General features: G+C 44.2%; 1 protein-coding gene across 3 annotated transcripts in view; it reads left to right on the forward strand.

Annotated features, from left to right (window-relative positions):
* The window catches only part of LOC124001112 (double C2-like domain-containing protein beta), a 63310-nt gene extending 42341 nt beyond the window's left edge, over positions 1 to 20969 (forward strand). Inside the window, exons 6-12 of one of the 3 annotated variants that reach the window (XR_006832739.1) lie at positions 162 to 288; positions 416 to 472; positions 2310 to 2434; positions 11153 to 11234; positions 13504 to 13600; positions 16212 to 16813; positions 18313 to 20969. Coding sequence is in view for 2 of the 3 variants with exons in the window: in XM_046307676.1 (XP_046163632.1) it covers positions 162 to 288; positions 416 to 472; positions 2310 to 2434; positions 11153 to 11234; positions 13504 to 13600; positions 16212 to 16351 (628 nt within the window). In the remaining variant the exon portion in view is untranslated. Of the gene's footprint in view, positions 1 to 161; positions 289 to 415; positions 473 to 2309; positions 2435 to 11152; positions 11235 to 13503; positions 13601 to 16211; positions 17162 to 18312 lie in introns of those variants that run through there. The other 2 variants (XM_046307677.1, XM_046307676.1) reach the window with 2 other exon arrangements.
* The last annotated feature ends 30 nt before the right edge of the window (positions 20970 to 20999 follow it).

Genomic DNA, 20999 nt, shown 5'->3' on the forward strand with positions numbered 1-20999 from the left:
TGTAGCTCAGTGGGGCTTCTATTTGCAGCTTGGAGAAGCCCAGAGTTTACCGATAGACACGGATCCAAATGACCGCAATGCTCACTGCTAGCTCTTGAGAGGAAATGTATCTTTCTCACTTTCTGCATGTGGCATGCCTGTCTGTGTGTATCTGTGTGTAGGCTGTGTGTGTGCGACATGGACAGGCTCGGTCGTAACGAGTTTATCGGAGAGGTCCGGGTCGCCTTGAAGAAACTGAGCAAGGGCGAGAGCAAAAGATTCAAAATGGGTCTGGAGAGAATCACACAGGTATGTAGTGGATGTGAGTATATGCGTGTGAGTGTGTGTGTGTGCGTGTGTGTATGCGTCAGTTCGCCAATGGGCTCTAATGATTTACAAACTGTGTATTGAAATCAACCTCCCTTCTCCCACTCAGAACAAAGACATCAACAAAGAAACTGTGGAGCAAGGAACACCTGTAGCTGAGGAAGAGGTACGAAGATTACCATTATTGTCATACATTTAGTCGACTCTTTCAATCACCACATCCTCATCGTCAGACTCGATAGCCTTGGTTTCTCAAATGATTGCCTCGCCTGGTTCACCAACTACTTCTCTGATAGAGTTCAGTGTGTTAAATCGGAGGGCCTGTTGTCCGGGCCTCTGGCAGTCTCTATGGGGGTGCCACAGGGTTCAATTCTTGGGCCGACTCTCTTCTCTGTATACATCAATGATGTCGCTCTTGCTGCTGGTGAGTATCTGATCCACCTCTACGCAGACGACACCATTCTGTATACTTCTGGCCCTTCTTTGGACACTGTGTTAACAACCCCCCAGACGAGCTTCAATGCCATACAACTCTCCTTCTGTGGCCTCAAATTGCTCTTAAATACAAGTAAAACTAAATGCATGTTCTTCAACCGATCGCTGCCTGCACCTGCCCGCCCGTCCAACATCACTACACGGTTCTGACTTAGAATATGTGGACAACTACAAATACCTAGGTGTCTGGTTAGACTGTAAACTCTGCTTCCAGACTCATATCAAACATCTCCAGTCCAAAGTTAAATCTAGAATTGGCTTCCTATTTCGCAACAAAGCATCCTTCACTCATGTTGCCAAACATACCCTTGTAAAACTGACCATCCTACCAGTCCTCGACTTCGGCGATGTCATTTACAAAATAGCCTCCAACACTCTACTCAATAAATTGGATGCAGTCGATCACAGTGCCATCCGTTTTGTCACCAAAGCCCCATATACTACCCACCACTGTGACCTGTATGCTCTCGTTGGCTGGCCCTCCCTTATCTCAGCTCACTGGTCACCATAGCAGCACCCACCTGCAGCACGCGCTCCAGCAGGTATATCTCTCTGTTCACCACCAAAACCAATTCTTCCTTTGGCCGCCTCTCCTTCCAGTTCTCTGCTGCCAATGACTGGAACGAACTACAAAAATCTCTGAAACTGGAAACAGTTATCTCCCTCACTAACTTTTAGCACCAGCTGTCAGAGCAGGTCACAGATTACTGCACCCGTACATAGCCCATCTATAATTTAGCCGAAACAACTACCTCTCCCCCTACTGTATTTATTTATTTATTTTGCTCCTTTGCACCCCATTATTTCTATCTCTACTTTGCACATTCTTCCACTGCAAATCTACCATTCCAGTGTTTTACTTGCTATATTGTATTTACTTCGCCACCATAGCCTTTTTTTGCCTTTACCTCCCTTATCTCACCTCATTTGCTCACATTGTATATAGACACATTTTTCTACTGTATTATTGACTGTATGTTTGTTTTACTCCATGTGTAACTTTGTGTCGTTGTTTGTGTCGAACTGCTTTGCTTTATCTTGGCCAGGTCGCAATTGTAAATGAGAACTTGTTCTCAACTTGCCTACCTGGTTAAATAAAGGTGAAATAAAAAAAATATATATAAAAAATAGTGGAGATTGTCATATAGATATAGTAGTGGCCGTAGCAGGAGTACTAACATTAGTTGTGCTACTACTAGTACTGTAGTAGTACTAATAACAGTGATGCCACGATTACAACAGTAGTACTAATCCCAGGGTTATTGACAGCCTTGTCATTGATTTCCCAATATGCAATTCAATTAATATTATTATTTTCATTCATTTTATAACTTAAATTACCCTATTGTATGTTTTTTTTAATTGCCTGTTTTACATGTGTTGGTTTTAATCTGACATACATTAATTAAATCTGACATTTAATTGGCATACATTAAGGGCACTATGAATAAAGTTGATTTTTAGATTTGTAGTGGTGTCGTGGCTAATTGTGTCACACCCTCCCCCAGCGTGGTCGTATCCTGGTGTCGCTCTGCTACAGCCCAGAAAAGAGCTGTTTACTGGTTGGCATCGTACGCTGTGCCCACCTCGCCGCCATGGACTCCAATGGGTACTCTGACCCCTTCGTCAAGATGTAAGTCTTGACACACACACACACACACACACACACACACACACACACACACACACACACACACACACACACACACACACACACACACACACACACACACACAAAGGACGGAATGATGATGTGATGATGGATGGAACGGATGGAGGAACGAATGGAGGAAAGTTTGTTGTTGTTGTCCCTTGTCGTTTCACATTACTTGTTGTTATACATTGGTAGGTCTTGTGGTGTCCTGTTGCTAGATGCCAGTCAGCAGTCATCCCAGTTGTGCCGGCTGGATCATATAGGTCAGCAACAAAGGCTCTCTAGCATTACCGCAAAATTGGAAGAGGCAAGTGGAAGGGGGAGAAAGTAAATAACTTGTCTGTCGGCCCTGAATTAAAGACCAAAATTGGTTAAAGAAAATTGTGCTGAATAAAAAAGTATACCAGTGTCATTTAACGACAGCTGTGCCGTATATATGGCAACATAGTTGGGAAGAGATGTTGTTTTAGCGTTTCCATAGAACGACAACAGATTCAAAACGTAGAGTCTTTTCCATTTAAATGACTCTACAAAATTCTTGCAACCAATAGAATGTTGTATACAGTACATATATTGTTATACAGTATGTCACATTGACAGACTCTACCACAACCTTAGTGCCTGAGTCATGACACATTGAAACTTTATTTACGCTCCCATACAAATTGACAGGGGACTGACTGGCATAGAGGAATACAAGCAGCATAAATAAATAATCAACTGCTCTAACTCTCTAGAGTCGACACTGTCACTAGTCAATGTTTCCCAATCTGTTCACACTTACCCCCTCGACTGCATATTTTCTCTTCCAGTTTGGGAAGATAGCACCCCTGATTCAACTAATCAGCTACTCGTCAAGCCTTTGATTGGTTGAATCGGGTGCGCAGGATGTGCTGGTTCTGGGCTGCAGCTAAAGAATTGTGCAGTCGCGAAAGGTTTCCTAGGAGCACATTGGGAATCACTGTGGTGGCATTATGTAAGCTAGCGGGTTCATTGTTATTCATATGAGAACCTGTACTGTACATATACTGTCGGCATCGTGTCTTGACAGAGCATTCAGGCTGCGCCGGAGTCCCAAATGGCACCACATTTCCTGCGGGCCATGGTCAAAAGGTAGTGCACTAGGGGAAATAGGATGCCATTTGGGACGACACTCTCGGCGTAAGTGGCTAATCGTTATTCATGCACTTCGCACCTGAATATGAAAATCCCCGACAGTCATTCGATTCGGGTTCTACGCCTACATGGTTTCATCAACTAAAAAAAAAAAAGTCATTTTTGTTGTTTGCTTGTAGTGTTGATTTTGATGAGGCATCATCTGCAACTTTCAATTGAAACAGAGCGGTATATCTACATACGATTTTTACAAAGTGCCTTTGCTGCGAGTTGAGAGCCAATGAAATCCGATCCCCTCCCGCTCGCAAAAGTTGCGCCGGTCTTCCCCTTCGTTTGAGGAAAGATTTCAAATGGTCGTGTTAAAAAAAAAAAGAGTAACGTTAAAATACCTATCATGTTACACATTTAATCATGTCAGAACGCGTTGAAAACTTCACCCAGAGTAAAACCTTTTGTAGGATTTAATACAAATATTTCATTGATAGGAGCGAGGGAAACACCAAAACACAGCAAAGACGTCATTCACGATAAGTAAATCAAATAAAGACAGCCCTTCTAAAAGCCTACTTTCACGCCATAGCCTGCTGAATTTGCAAGATCACTTTTCTTTCATTTAGATTTTGGCACAAATGTAAATGTGGCACTGACTCGCCCCCGTGTATTGATGTTTCAGCGTTGCCTCAACGAAGAGTTTGGCGCTCGACTATCCACGTGCAGTTAGCAGCTGGCTAGCTTCAGTTAGCTGAGGAGATCTAGCTTGCTTCGTAGTATTACCCCTCTGATTCATAGCGTAGGGCTCTGGGTTCACTTGTTTGTAAACTGTGGTGAGGAAGGGTGGGACTTGAATGGAAAGACTATACATCCAAGTGTGTAAATCAAAGACGAGATTGGACAACGGTACAAATAATAAGAAATGTATAATCAATCAAATGTATTTATAAAGCCCTTTTTACATCAGCCGTCACAAAGTGCTGTACAGAAACCCAACCTATAACCCCAAACCGCAAGCAATGCAGATGTTGAAGCACGGTGGCTAGGAAAAACTCCCTAAAAAGTCAGAAACCTAGAGAGGAAACCAGGCTCAGAGGGGTGGCCAGTCCTCTTCTGGCAGTGCCGGGTTAGTTGTTATAACAGTACATGGCCAAGATGTTCAAACGTTCATAGATGACCAGCAGCGTCAAATAATAATAATTATCACAGTGGTTGTAGAGGGTGCAACAGGTCAGCACCTCAGGAGTAAATGTCAGTTGACTGGTCAAAGCCAAGCATTGAGAGGTAGCGAGGTAGACAGAGAGAGAGATTTGCATGCATTGGAGTGATATAGATATGTTTAATGCATCACCAACCCGTAATCCTCTGCACCCCCCGTTCCTGTTGAAATGTAGGAAAATATGTAGGAGGTAGGAACTCCGTCTACAGACCAAGAGATGGAGAGGAGAGGTTAGTCAACAGGGGCTTAAAGAGGTCTATCACTAACCACGTATACTCTCATTCTCAATCGTGACTCCCCGAAACTTGTACTACTCCTCCAACTTCCCCATTGAGATTATTGAGCTGTGAAGCGAAGACTAGAATCAGACAAAGGAACGAAGCAGAGAAGCAGTAAGCAGACTCGTGGGGGACAAATAGAGCTGTTTTTCTTTCTTCTTTTTTTCCCTTTTCCTCGTTTTTCTCCACTTTTTGCTGTTCATTGATTGGTTCCTGTTCTTCAGAGCCAGAGCTGGGTGTCTTATCTGCATCTATTTTGATGTACGGCGCGATAGAGTCCTGGAGCCAAGAGATTGTCTCTGTTTTTCTCTCATTTTAATCTCTTTTAAAAAAAATCTTTGACATGCAGTATCTGTTGTTTAGTATGTCAGAGCTGCGTTCAAGGAGCTCTCTTATTTCAACGTCAAAAATCTTATTTTAGGCACAGAGTTTCTCATATTTTGCTGTGTTGGATCTGCAGTTCAGTATCTGAGTTATGTTCAAGGCACTCTCTTATTTTACAGTCACAAATCCAATTATTTGTCTACGACATCCACTCCATGTGATTAAGTAGGCTTCTGTCTGAGTTACGTTCAAGTCTCTTTTCTCTTAGCTTCTCGTCTTTCCTGTCTCTGAGATTCCTCGCCTGTTATTCAGGAGCGAGGCCTATATCTGAGCTGCGTTCGACCCTCTCGCTCTCTCGTCTTGTACAGTCTCAACTCTCTTAGAATTTCTTTGTTGGCATACACTGCCTGTCATATAGTAGCCTGTGTCTGAGCTGCGTTCGAGACACTGTCTCTTCTCTCACAGTCTCAAATCTCTTTGAAATTCACCAGCTGCTTTTTAGTTAGTAGCCTATTATGTCTGAGCTGCGTTCGGAGACACCATCTCTCTTCTCGTTGTTCCGTGTGTTTGTTTGAAGTGTGTTCAGTCAAGCTGGTCGGTAGAATCAGAAGCAGCGGAGTGTTGCAACTGCGGCTGCTGTTGTATCGCCTCAGAGCGAGGAGTCCTGTTAATCCTATTTTGACGAGTTCTGTCGTGCCTGTCTGTGTTCTTTTGTTGTTCCTCAAAGGGAGCAACTATTTGCCTGTACTGCTTGTGACGGCGGTTCAAAGACATACTCTGTAAGTCTGTAGGGAAAGACAGTGCTCAAAAGTGAGTGGAGGTGCAGCTGAAATGTGAGGTTTTACATGAGTGGGAAAAGGCGCAGCTCTCTGTTTATTTCGGTTAAAAAGCTTTGACGTTTCATCATCATAAGAATGGTGAGTCATCATTTCCCCCTCATGGCGGTCTGTAACTTTTACAATTATAAGTGCACACTTGCTTGCAAACTGTGACCCTGACTCCTTGGCTGTATTTGAGAGTATCATTCTAGATCTACTGACTGATCTGCAAATGACAGTTATTGATCTGCTCGGTGAGTCAGTGATCAGCGACGGAGCAGAATTGATGCTCTGAAACACAGCCAAGATGTGCAGCCCAATTGGCATCCTATTCCCTAAACAGTGCACTACATTTGCCCAGAGCCCTATGGGATGCCCAAATTACACCCTATTCCCTATTTAGTGCACTACTTTTCACCAGGGCCCATATGGCTCGGGGCAAAGTAGTGTTTTAGGGAATAGAGTGCTATTTGGGATGCGGGCCTGTGTGATTGTTACCTGTCAGACTTATTCTCAACTGTCTGTAGGAGAGTGACTGCAGTGCGTGTGGATGCCACTATCTCTCTCTCTCTCACTCTGTTTCAGTGTGTGTGTGTCGCTGAACCTACTTTTAGAGCAGCTAAGATCCGCTATGCCCCTGGCATCCCAGAATGCATTGCTTCGTACACACCTGCACGGCAGTAGTTGGCTGCTGGTCAGGGACTTACCGTGTGTGTATGTACACGTGCATGTGTGTGGGTGCATCTTTGTCTGTGCGCGTGCATATGTGCATGTGATATCACCACGTATAGATATAGCCCACAGTACACGAAGCTGGAAGTTGATTTGTGTGCTGTCTGCAGTTTCATACACCTGCAACAAATGTGTTAAGAGATTAAGTAGGGTTCAATATTTGGGCTCACATGAATTTACACATTGGCCGCATCCCAAATGGCACTCTATTCCCTATCTAGTGAACTACTTTTGACCAGGGCCCATAGGGTAAACTTTACAGAGGACAGGGTGCCATTTGGGACACAGCATAACTTATGGCTGCGGGTCTCCAACTCTGGTCCTGGAAAGCTATTGGGTGTGCAAGCTTTTGCTCCAACCCAGCACTAACACCTGTAACATGAGGAAAGAGAACAACAAGAGACAGAGCATTATCAAAATGGTCAACGCATGACACTATTTCAGAGCCATTTTTAGAGGGGGGGGGACAAAAAATATATACAGTGGGGCAAAAAAGTATTTAGTCAGCCACCAATTGTGCAAGTTATAATAATAATAATAATATATGCCATTTAGCAGACGCTTTTATCCAAAGCGACTTACAGTCATGTGTGCATACATTCTACGTATGGGTGGTCCCGGGGATCGAACCCACTACCCTGGCGTTACAAGCGCCATGCTCTACCAACTGAGTTCTCTCACTTAAAAAGATGAGAGAGTCCTGTAATTTTCATCATAGGTACACTTCAACTATGACAGACAAAATTAGAAAAATAATTCCAGAAAATCACATTGTAGGATTTTTAATGAATTTATTTACAAATTATGGTGGAAAATAAGTGTTTGGTCACCTACAAACAAGCAAGATTTATGTCTCTCACAGACCTGTAACTTCTTCTTTAAGAGACTAAATACTTTTTTGCCCCACTGTATATGCTACTCATCGATGAGCGAGCCAAGAGCAAGACAAATGGGTTCCCAGAGTCCCTGAGTCAGACTCTTAATAACCTTCTCATTACAATTGTCCAGGGGCTTTCAACCAAAGCCGACCCCCCAAAAAAAAAAAAAAGACGGGGCAGAGCTGTGAGAAACAAGGATGTCAGTTTCAAACAATCAACGTTGACTCCAAAACACATTCCTTACCCCGGGATTCTTCAACTGTTGACTATCCGGGAGAATTAAGAAAAAGGAGCCCTCTGTTGCTGGGTAAATCTGATCGATTCATTGGTGGGAGAAACAATCCCCTTTCGGCACGAATCGCCTGTGTCAGAGCCTTAAGTAGGAAGAATGTGGTAGGCACCTACATACCCTCGCAGGGGAGGGTCCCACTCATGTCAATCAAGCATGTCAGTAATGTCAATACTGTCAGTAGCAACTATACAGGTTATTTAAACAAGAGTGTGATCATCATTTGACTGTTTGAAAAAAAAAAATATATATATATATATATATATATATATATATATGCTAGGCCAGAACAAAAGCCTGCACACCCATCCAAGATTTGATGGATGATCTTGGACTAGGAGATCCCTGACTCAGGCACTCTTATAATAACCATAGAGATGTATTATGTTGTACTTAATTCTATGCTAGTGTACTTCTCATTACAAATGTCCAGGGGGCCTTTTCCTATCCTTTCCGAGTTATGATTGACTCGTATGCTTGGAGCCGCCTACTACTGGACCTTACAATTCACTTAAGCATATTTCAAAATCACAATCACCCACACAACCCCTTCGGCCCTGTTAAGAATGACCAAGAGGCTACTCCATCAATGTCTTTGTAATGAACACGATGGGAGACAGATAGCTGGTTCCAAGCTCAGGGTGCAGCAGACGTTTATTTGTAAAGGACCACGGGAAGAGGCAGGTAGCTGGGTCCAGGGGCAGGCAGAAGGTCATACACAGGGGGTCCAAAAAGGCAACGGTGCAGGCAGGGAAAAGGCTAGTAACGTCGTCTGGGAGATCAGGCAGTAGGTTCATAACAGGAAATACAAAGTACAGATAGGGAATAGGCAAAAGCTATCATACACGGGAGGATTAAATTACAGGAAAACCAGCGCTCCGACTAGAAGTGTGTCACAAAACAAACAATACCTCACAATGACAGGGTGCAAAGAACTGAACTAAACAGTGTGTGATAATGACGTCCAGGTGTTTGAACAGGTGATCAGAATTCAGGTGATTGGAATCTGGAGAGTGAGCTGCGCTCAGGGGGATCTATGTGTTTGAGAGTGTGAGTTGGAAGCAGACATTACAGTCTTGCCGACCAATATTGACCTCTAGGTCAGTTGCTCTAGGTGGGTTGCCTGCCTTTCCTCTGTTTTCCTCTCTTCTCGGACACAGATCAACTGAAATATTAGAGCAACGTTCCATCAACATTTTAAAGACCAATATAAACCTCTCCAGAGGAGCTGGTGTGTTGCCTACTTGCCGTTCCTCTATTTTCCTCTCTCTGTTAATGCAGATGATAATTGCTTCAAACCAGACGCCATAAAGAGACATGATATAGTTGAAACAAGGATGTCAGTTTTCTGTATCCCAAATGGCAGTCCATTCCTTATATAGTACACTACTTTCGACCATGGCCTGTAAGGTTCTGTTCAAAGGAAGCACACTAAGTAGGGGTGCAAACCCTGTTCCTCTGGTGCTGAGTGAGCAAACTGTCATCTTAGTCTGTGTTGTGTTGATGTGTGAGCCTCTGAACTGGGCAGTTAGTTTTGCTCCTCTCTCTCCTCGCTCTCCCCGCTGTCCAACTGTCACTCTGTTTCTCTATCCTCTGTCTCTGTGTGAAATTGGCTGTTGTTTTTTTTTTACTCTTTCACTCTGGTTTGCTGTCATTCGCTCTCTCGCTCTCTCTCTCTGTCTGTCTGTCTGTCTGTCTGTCTCTCTCTCTCTCTCTCTCTCTCTCTCTCTCTCTCTCTCTCTCTCTCTCTCTCTCTCTCTCTCTCTGTCTCTCTGTCACTCCTTTTTTTTTCTCTATATCTTTTTTTTTCTCTGTGTGAAATTGGCAGTTTTTGTCATTATTTCACTCTTGTCTCTCCCTCCATCCCTCTCTCTGTCTTAATTTTTCTCCTAGCTTAAATTTCCTCTTATCCAATTTCTTTCACTGGGTTGGTTGAGGACTCTATCTCAATCAATCAACTTTAAATTTGTTTTCTAAATCCCTTTTTACATCAGCAGTTATCACAAAGTGCTTATACAGATACCCAGCCTAAAACCCCAAAGAGCAAGCAATGCAGATGTAGAAGCACAGTGGACAAAGAAGAAACCTAGAGAGGAACCAGGCTCTGAGGGGTGACCAGTCCTCTTCCATCTTTCTATCTCTTTCTTTCTCTAAACATCCCTCTCTCCCTCTTCTCAAACAAACCCAGTTAGTTTCTTTCTTTTCACTGGGTTGGTTGAGAACTCTCTCATACTGGATCTTTCTTTCTTTCTCTCTCTCATCCCTCTCTCCCTCTCTCCTGTCTTGTTGTTGTGTACAAACCCTAGCCTAGCGGCCCATCTATTAGCTTGTCAGTGAGCACGTGTTATTGACGTTGGGCTGAAGGTGGGTGGCGTTGGGGAGTGAGATATCTCTCCCCCGCTAGAACATCTTGACTTCTCCGCCTGAATTTATGCTGATGACTCCTCCAATAAAAACCAATGGCCTTCTGGGAAGCCGTCTGTCCCGCTCTTGGCTTGAGCTTTCAAGTCTCTGACTCTCTCATCAGCGATTTCTCACCCCCCCCCCCCCAAAAAAAATTTAATGAATGTTTTCGGCTCTGATTTTTTTCTCCTCTTTTTTTCTTTCACGCTTTGAGAATTTTGCTAACGCTCTGTTTCTCTCTCTGTTTCTCTCTCTGTTTCTCTCTCTGTTTCTCTCTCTGTTTCTCTCTCTGTTCTATTTTCATCCCTCGTTCAAGTGGGGTTTAATGTCACGCCGTGGCGGAAGACAAAATGGCAGATAATTGGCTTTGATGTTTCAGAAGTAATAAAAGACCTGTATAAAAGACCTGCATCAGAAAAATGGGGGGAAAGTGGCATTTTCGGTCGCCATGCTGTCAACTGTCTAATTAAGATTCCCTCTTTTTCTCATTCTCCTGCTCTCCCTTCATACCTCTCTCTTCCTCTCCCTCTCAATCTCGCGTCCGCTTGCTCTCTTTCTCATCTGTGCTCTCCCTTGCCCTCTAACTCTCTCTTACTATGCCTCTCTCTCTCTCTCCCCTCGCTCTTTTCTCCCCCTCTCTCTCTCTCAGTGTGCTGCAGCCTGATATGGGGAAAAAGTCCAAGTACAAAACCACAGTGAAGAAGAAAACTCTCAATCCTGAGTTTAATGAGGTCCTTCCACCCGCTCCGAGCACCACAATACACTAATACATCAACCAATATCTGTCATTTTTTCCCCAATAAACACATACAGATGAAGGATCTTAATTTGAGCCGTTTGCTACAGCAGGAAAATAATCCTGCAACAACAAGACATTTGAGTTGTTATGTGGATAATGATTTTTGTTTTGTATGGGTTGATACATTGCTCGTAATGGCAAATAAATTCCCGAAATTTAAAAGTGGGACATTAGACTTAAAAAAAAAAACTTAAATAAATGACAAGTTTGCATTTCCTGCTGTGCGGGAAAATCCTAGGCACAAAAGGGGTGATAAAATTAAGATCCAACATCTATCTGGCAACCCATTTCTCTGACTCACATTTGGCAACCAGATGTGCATGATGTATAATATATCATGTCAACTTTTTTTGTTCAAGTTGAATTGTATGCCCTTGGATGTGATGGATATCTATAGCCTTACCCTTTCTCGTGCATTTGTGAAAGATTATTGTCCCATGCATTTAATGCCATAATTTAATTCCAGTACTGTATACAGTATGTGCCATAATTTGAATACATCTTCCATCTCCTTCAATACTGCTAAGGATCGAACCCTTATTTTCAATTTCCGCCTAAAATGACATACACAAATCTAACTGGCTGTAACTCAGGACCTGAAGCAAGGATATGCATATTCTTGATACCATTTGAAAGGAAACACTTAAGTTTGTGGAAATGTGTAATTCATGTAGGAGAATATAACAGATTAGATCTTGTGAAAGATAATACAATCAATCAATCAAATGTATTTATAAAGCACTTCTTACATCAGCTGATGTCACAAAGTGCTGTACAGAAACCCAGCCTAAATCCCCAAACAGCAAGCAATGCAAGTGGCTAGGAAAATCTCCCTAGAAAGGCTGCAACCTAGGAAGAAACCTAGAGAGGAACCAGGCTATGAAGGGTGTGGCTAGTCCTCTTCTAGCTGTGCCCTGGTGGAGATTATAACAGAACATGGCCAAGATTTTCAAATGTTCATAGATGACCAACAGGGTCAGATAATAATAATCACAGTGGTTGTAAAGGGTGCAACAGGTCAGCACCTCAGGAGAAAATGGCAGTTGGCTTTTCATAGCCGATCATTCAGAGTATCTGTACCACACTTCCTGTCTCTAGAGAGTTGAAAACAGCAGATTTGGGACAAGGTAGCACTTCCGGTGAACAGGTCAGTGTTCCATAGCCGCAGGCAGAACAGTTGAGCAAGCAGCACGACCAGGTGGATTGGGGACAGCAAGGAGTCATCAGGCCAGGTAGTCCTGAGGCATGGTCCTAGGGCTCAGGTCCTCCTCCGAGAGAGAGAGGATTAGAGAGAGTATACTTAAAGTCACACAGGACACCGGATAAGACAGGAGAAATACTCCAGAGATAACAGACTGACCCTAGCCCCTCGACACATAAACTATTTTAGCATAAATACTGGAGGCTGAGATAGGAGGGGTCGGGAGACACTGTGGCCCCTTCCGACGATACCAAACAGGCAGGATATAACCACGCCCACATTGCCAAAGCACAGCCCCCACACCACTAGACGGACAACTTCAACCACCAACCTACTATCCTGAGACAAGCCCGAGTATAGGCCAAGGAAGATTTCCCCCACGGCACGAACCCAAGGGGGGGCACCAACCCGGACAGGAAAATCACGTCAGTGACTCAACCCACTCAAGTGACGCACCATCATCTTTGAAATGCAAGAGAAAGGCCATAATGTTCTATTACAGCCCAGGCACAATTTAGATTTTGGCCACAGGATGGCAGCAGTGTATGGCAACGTTTAAGACTAATTCAATGAACCATTGCATTTCTGTTTAAAAGACTGGCAAAATGTGCCTAATTGGTTTGTTAATACATTTTCAAGCTCATAACGGTGCACTCTCCTAAAACAATAGCAAGGTATTATTTCACTGTAATAGCTACTGTAAATTGGACAGTGCAGTTATATTAACAAGAATTTAAGCTTTCTGCAGATATCAGATATTTCTATGTCCTGGGACATTTTCTTGTTACTTATAACCTCATACTAATCACATTAGCCTTTGTTAGCTAAACCATCCTGTGGGGGGGGGGGTCCCGTAGAAGATAACCACCTACCCTACCATCAATGTGAATTTAAGTCAATGCATGTTTCACATTCAATGTTAAAAATAATCTGAATAACTTTCCGCTAAGTGTGAATACATGAATACCTTCCCCTCTCTCTCAACCTCTATTCCTTACAGGAGTTTGTTTACGAAGTTCCACACGACCAGCTGGCAAAGAAAACCCTGGAGATCTCTGTATGGGACTACGATCTGGGGATGAGCAACGACTTCATAGGTAAGTGAACGGGGGAGTGAGTGAAAGGAGGAGAGGAGGTAGAGAGCTAGAAATATAGCTAAAGAAAATTATTTAATAGAATTTGGGCGTGCGAGGAGGAGAGCAACGCAGGCCACAGTGTGATGACAAAGACGTCATAGGGAAAAAAGAGGAAGGGAGTGAGTGAAAGGAGGAGAAGTAGTGAATGAATGGAAGAACTGAAGAGGGGGATGAGATAAAAACGAGCAGAAAAGAGGGAAAGGACTGTATGTGGAGAAGCAAGAGCATTGGGAAATGAATATGAGAGCGACAGAAAGGAGTCCTCAAACCCTCGACGGGGTGAAACGCCGGATTCACACGGCTTTGTGAGGCACTAAACGGCTCTGACGGGGCCCGGCGTGTACTGTATATCACAGAAGGCAGGCGCTTCGGCGCGGGGGGGAGTGAGGGAGAACTGGTGGGGAGTCAGCTGGAGGAGAATGGATTGCCTCCCAGGGAGCTGGAAGGGTCTTGAGATCAAAGTGTTTTACTCCCGTCTGGAGGCTCCCTGTAACAGTCGCTCTCTCATTCCGACTGTCTCCCTCGTGCCCTCTCTATCGCTCTCTCCCTCCCTATCGCTCTCTCTCTCTCTCTCTCTCTCTCTCTCTCTCTCTCTCTCTCTCTCTCTCTCTCTCTCTATCGCTCTCTCCCTCTCTATCGCTCTCTTTCTCAACTCACACTTTCTATTTATCCCAGGCCTGCTCTCTCTTTCACACGCACACTCAATCTCTCCCTCATGCCCCCCCCCTCTCTCTCTCTCTCTCTCTCTCTCTCTCTCTCTCATCTCTCTCTCTCTCCTCTCTCTCTCTCTCTCATGCTTTTTCTCTCTCTCTCTCTCTCTCCATTTTTCTTTCTCTCCCTCTCTCTCGAGCTGGGGCCATAATGTTTGTGAGTTATTACCCACGCCAGAAGAGTAGGGGGAAGCGGCCATCGCTCTGACACACTGGTCTGTTATCAAGACTGTTGACTGTTATCATTGTGGTGTAATGGCCAACATGCATGACGGCATAGATCTGTTAGCACTGCGGCAAAGGCCCATGATACCGGGAGAGACAAGAGGAAGGGGGGAAAGAGAAAGGGGGGAGAGACCGAGAGGGGGGAAAAAAGGGATAATACAGATTAGGCAGAGGGAGAAACAAATGCGGTGACAAATACTCTCTGTAAAGGTCAGGAAGAATGATGGAAGAAGAAGACAAGGAGAAGGGATGGAAAAATCAAAGAAAGAAATAGAGTAATCAAGGAAGGAAGAGAGATAGGAGGAGAGACGGAGCGAGAGTGGCAGTGTCCCCACCCTGATTTGTGGGAGCAATTGATGTGCGGACTGGACCTCTCGTTTTGCACAAAGACAGAGGTGTCGAGGAGGGAGGAGAAGGGGAGGAACAGAAGAGGAGGAAAAGAGAGAGAGGGAGTGGGACGGCCTCCACCAGGTCCTCCCTCATTCATCCCATCCGTCAGTGTTTCTCTCTCGCCTTTCTTTCTCACGTCCCACGCCGCGTCACACTGTCGCCCTCCGTTTGTCACCCACAGCCCTCCGGGCTCAGGGAACACGGTATCGCAATATGTGCACGTGTGTGGAGGGGGGGGTGTCAGGGAAGGGAAAGGAAAGGAGAGATGGGATTGGAATGTCATTAGGGGGGTATGTGAGTGGCCTAGAAAAACTCAGCAAACAGATTGTGTGTGTGTGTGTGTGTGTGTGTGTGTGTGTGTGTGTGTGTGTGTGTGTGTGTGTGTGTGTGTGTGTGTGTGTGTGTGTGTGTGTGTGTGTGTGTGTGTGTGTGTGTGTGTGTGTGTGTGTGTGTGTGTGTGTGTGTGTACAACTGTGTGTGTGTCTGTGTTTGGAGGTGGCAAGAATGAGAAGGGGTCATTAGGAAGGTACGTGGGAAGAGTATTCCAACACACTTGCTCTCTGAAACTTGGGCGCTACGAGGGGGCAAGGTGTGTTTGCGCACATACAATTACACACATCCCACTAGGCAAACCACTGGTTGAATCAATGTTGTTTCCTCATCATTTCAATTAAATTACATTGAACCAACATGGAATAGATATTGAATTGAGGCTTGTGCCCAGTGAGATGTGTGTGTGTGTTTGTGTTTTTATACGTGTGAGGACTGTGCGTGTCTGTCTTGATATGTGTCTGTCTGGTTCCAAGGGAGTGTGAGTTACGTAAGGGAACAGTATTAACCTCCCCCACACTTCTCACTGTATCTGAGTTTAATGCCAAGGCTTAGTGGGGCCACAGATGAGCTATTGAGAGTGTTTGAGGTGTTGTGAAAGCCGGCGTCTGCAAAATACTGTGTTTAAAACTTCACACTCCATCAACTATGCAATCACAGCCAGGAAAACCACTATCTGTCAGATGACCCTCCCAGGGATGACTCTCTTTCTCTCCTCATCTCTCTCTCTCTCTCTCTCTCTCCTATCTGTCAATTAATCAATATTTATCAATCCCCCCCCCCCCCGCTTTTCTTAATCTCTCCCCCTTTTCTTGCTGTTCTCTCCCTCCTTGTGTGTCTCCCTGTGTGTCCCTCTGCGGGTCTGTCTGCGTGTGTCTCTCTCTCTCCCTTCCACCTTCTACCTCCCTCTCTCACAGGTGGAGTTGAACTGGGCATAAATGCCAAGGGAGTGAGGCTGAAACATTGGTTTGAGTGTCTCAAACACATCGGCAAGAAAGTTGAGTACTGGCACACCCTCACGCAGCAAGGAGCCCCTCCGGAGCCCCCCCCGCAGTGACTGACTCACACACACTTTATCGCAATCATTAAATGATAATCAATGAATGGTGAAGAAAGAACAAAATAATAAAGTAACAAAGTAATAATAGTGATAAAACATGCAATAATGAGACGGATAATGATGATATAATAATAACAATATTAATTATAATACAAATAATAATAGTGGGTAATTATCCCAATTTAGATTGTTTTCTAAGTAAGTACATTTGTGAAAATGTCCCTCATTGAAATGTTTAACGTGAAAGTGCTAACCAATTTGACCTTGGCCCTCAATATTGTGACGTCACTTGCATTTCAGCCATTCAAATGTACATGAACAGTGTATAACCTCTTACTTGCACTGTAAACTCCAATACTGGAACAGTCTGTGAGCGCCTGTGGGCCCATTGCCCAACAAGGTCTTGTTACGAACGTTGGAATCGCCAGGTTGTTTCTACCAGGGATGCAGTTGAAAAAGGTGGGTAAAAGATGACTGGCATCTAGCAGCGCTAATGCTAACTGCTCTCACTGTTCTAGGACGTATGGGCAACTGCATACTTGGTGTGTCTCTGAAAGTGGCCGTGGCGAATAAAGTGGGTGGATCGACAGCGATGGGTGTGACATCAGCGCTCTGTTATTGGTTAGACGGTTTTGACTGAGCGGTGTTGTTTTTTTTCTTCTCTCGCTTCTTCGTTGCTTGGACTTCACTTTTGAAGCCAGAAGATGAGTCCAAATTGTATTTCACCGCTACAAAGAATTGTATGTTTTCAGTGAATAAAACTGACAACATTAAAAAATATTTTTCATTAAAAGTACTGATGATGGGTGTACTGTTGCTTGTATGTGTTGTGTCTGTGTGCTTACTGTGACTGTCACCCGGATGTTGGCTACAATAAGTAACTACTTCCCACACCTTTGTGGGACAAAAGTGCTTAGCGAGCGGAAGCGAAGGACACTGTGTCCCGGTGTTGTTGCCGTTCATGCCCTCCCCTATTGAGTAGACCGTATCAATGTGACACCGAGATAGTTAGCAATATTTGTTATGTATTGTGTAGATTGCCATCCTACTTGAAATAAAAATAATGAGAGGGCAAAAAATGGCCGTGCTAGCTACTGCTGGCGACACAGCTGATACAGCTGCCTAGTGGGAAGCGCCCTCAGGTTGGCAGACACCTCGATACAACAGTAACGGTACGCAAGTCATTCTCACTGGCTTATACACTCCTCGTGCGGCCCAATCAGCCATGCAAAACGATCTTTAGCGCCAATAAATCTGCCTAATTAGCTGATTCACTTTCCACTAACCTACTTGTGTTGATCCAACCACTTCTTTTGTGTTCTTGTGTTGATCCAACCACTTCACGTCCACTTTCAGACACACTCCACGTATGCAGTTACCCATGACTCAGTTCTAGCATTGATTGTGCCAACAGCGCTAACAATGCTAACAGTACTAACAGCGCTAACAGTACTAACAGCGCTAGCAATGCTAACAGTACTAACAGCGCTAACAGTGCTAGTGCTAATTTAGCGTAATAGGTGTGAAAACAGTATTCACCAAGGTGCGTTAACAGCATTAGCATGTGTATACCCTCCTCTGCATCCCTGATTTACTTCACAAAGTACCCAAGTGATGAGGACAAGTTGGATAAGTCACCTACTATAGATTTTTTATTATGGTGGTTCTCGCTCTGATGAAAACTGGCACACCATAGTGATAAAGCACAAAAGGTTCCGTCTGACTGTACTGTCACTGTGTACTTGTCCGATGTCTGTACGTGATGACAGTGGGTGTCTGTATATCCCCATATCTTCCTGTGTGTATGTGTCTTTGTGTGTGAGTGACTTGTTGTGTGTGCATACATTTAGCATACAAATGTGTGTGTGTGTGAACATGCGTTGTGCATGCGCGCGTGTGGGTTTGACTGTAAGCGTGTCTCGTCCTTCTCCAAATGTCTCCATCCGTGAACCCTGAAGCATGGAGCTGTGAAGAAAGACAGAACAAAAGAGACGAGACTCACTCCTACAGTACGAGACTCACTCCTACAGTACGAGACTGACTCCTATGTTTCCTGGATGTCCCCATGGTCTAACAAACTGATGTCCTGTCACATGTGCAACAGTATGGCTGGCAGTCCAGTGAGTCAATTTTCCTTGGTGACAGTCACACAAGATAACCCTCAGTCTGAATTATTCTCTGACCCCTGCTCTGTGCCCTTTGACCTTTGAATTTTAGTTAATTGAAAGCTAGAGAGCACAGAGAGATTTCTGCGGCAGTCTCAAACAAACTATAGCCCCCTACTCTAAAGAGGGGTTATCAGAGGTTATCAAATACCAACTATTGGGTGTGCAGGCTTTTGCTCCAGCTCCAGCCTAATGCAGTCTGGACAACAATAAGTGTCATCGGGTGTGTTCATGCTGGCCTGGAATAAAAGCATGAACATCCCAGTAGCTCTCGAGGAGAGTTTCCTTCTAGTTCTCTGCGCCCTTACGGTAAGATTATATTTATAAATGACTGGATTTTTTTCAATTTCGGTGAGTCTCTTGTAGACATTCCAATGTTCCATCTTGGAGAAAAAAAATAAGAAAAAAACGATTTGTGTGAAAAATATGGCAAAAACTCCATCTATAGCCAAAGGAATAGGTTCATTTGACATTTGATCAATGTCTAAGATGGGGAATTCAAGAAGTGTCTAGGTCTAGGAGTTTAGGTCTAGAAGTGTCTAGTTCTAGGTCTACAAGTGTCTAGGTCTAGGAGTTTAGGGAACTATGCGAGAGAGACTACCCAGGCTGTTTTTATGAGAGAGCCATGGAGCTTAAAAGACTACCATGGGTTGGTTGGACAACAGAGTTCCCGGGGATGGACAACAGAGACCCCCCCCCCCCCTCCCGCCGCCTTGTGATGGATTTCCCAAGAGGAAAGAGAGATTGGCTGTGATGAATTATACTCAGCATGGCAACAATCCCTCCCAGAGGCTTGACCACTGGACTGTGTGGACAATCATGGACTAAAGTACCTGCAGGATCAAAGGATACCGACACAACGTTTGTGTGTGTGTGTGCATGCTTGCAAGTGTGTGTGTGTGCGTTGTGTACATGTCTGTGTGTGTGTGCGTGTTCATGCATTGAATCTGAACACACTCATGGACACCCCTCTCCCCCACCCTCCCTTGCAACAACAAAAAAAACACTGCCATAACGTAGACAGTGACCTCTCACCATGGATTCCTTTACCAGAGACAGACCTCGAGGGGTTAACCACCCTAAGGACAGAGGCCCAATCCTGTGGCCCCTGGCTACAGTTTGGACACCTTATAGTTCCAACGTTGGTCCACTAAAGCACACTATTACCCTGTTCACACTACTGAGCCAAACACAGCCAAGTCAAGCCAAGCTGTACTGCACTGGCCTGGTAACTCATCTACTGTAGTTGCTTGAATGAAAAAAGGACAATGTGAAAAGAAAATTACCCAGGCCAGCACAGTATGGTTTGGGTCAGCCCGTGTAGTGTGAATTAGACATCTCAGTCAGTCAACAGTCACCTGGACTTTTTCTTACTTTCTAATCGTTGTCTGGGATCTCTGTGTTTGTAAATCTGTACTTGGACAAAAGTGTGAATGAGGGAATCATGACGGATAGCAAAAAACAAAACAAATAAAACCGATTCAACATGGCTCGAGGTCAAATGTGACACGGATCGTGGATCATCAAAGCTAGGGACTTAACTCTGAGACCACGTGTGAGAAGTTCAGCTCGTCTGGTCTTTTGCGGTCACCAAGAACACACGTTGAGGGACCTTGACAAAGATGGTGGTGGAGTGGAGAGGGCGGAATCTGTTCTTCTCTATGCACACTAATGACACAGAAATCCTCTCCACGCGCAGCAACAACAGTGAAGTTGATAATCAATTGATAAACATCTCCGATGTCACTCCGTGATATGTTGTCAAAGATGCATTCATGGGTTTTTTTGTACGCAATACTGAGTATGTATACAAACGGGTGGGTCTAATCCTGAATGCTGATTGGTTAAAACCGCATCCCAGCCGGTGTCTATTCCACAAGTTACTTAGTATGTATGTACTTCCCTCTCCGGGATATTCCTTATCATGTGAAGCCAGGCTTGGACTTGGAGATATTTCTTATCTTGTCCAGGTGATCTGATTGGTTTATTTTCACTCAGATTCTCTCTATCTCTTTTACTTGTTGTCGGTCAAGCCAACTTGACTTTGTTCATCATGTGACAAAAACAAACCATATGCATCATCACATTCTAATAAAGAATTGCATGTGTAACGATTGTCATATATATGCACATGTAACTAACATTAATCAATGGCAATTTCTTTATGGTTGACATCATTGACATGGTATCATCAATCAAATCTGTTTGAGCTATCATCGCTGATGTGTACTCGTTGGTTTGTAATTTTTGTTTGTAAAAAAAAATAATTCAGGGTAAGTTGCTCAATTTGACGCTTTACTCGGTCCGCAGTTGCTTTAAAACCTTTAGCGTCGGGGAATGGGGAGACAGGGCGGAGCGGGAGGACTATTGTTACAGCATCCCTGTGTACTCACTGACGTAATGGCTATCTCTATGTGGAACATACGGTGTGATTGACATCCTGTGGTGAGTTTGTGGAACTACTTTTAAAAAAATAAACT

The sequence above is a fragment of the Oncorhynchus gorbuscha genome, linkage group LG17 (genome assembly GCF_021184085.1).
Source record: "Oncorhynchus gorbuscha isolate QuinsamMale2020 ecotype Even-year linkage group LG17, OgorEven_v1.0, whole genome shotgun sequence".
In the NCBI taxonomy this organism is placed as follows: domain Eukaryota; kingdom Metazoa; phylum Chordata; class Actinopteri; order Salmoniformes; family Salmonidae; genus Oncorhynchus; species Oncorhynchus gorbuscha.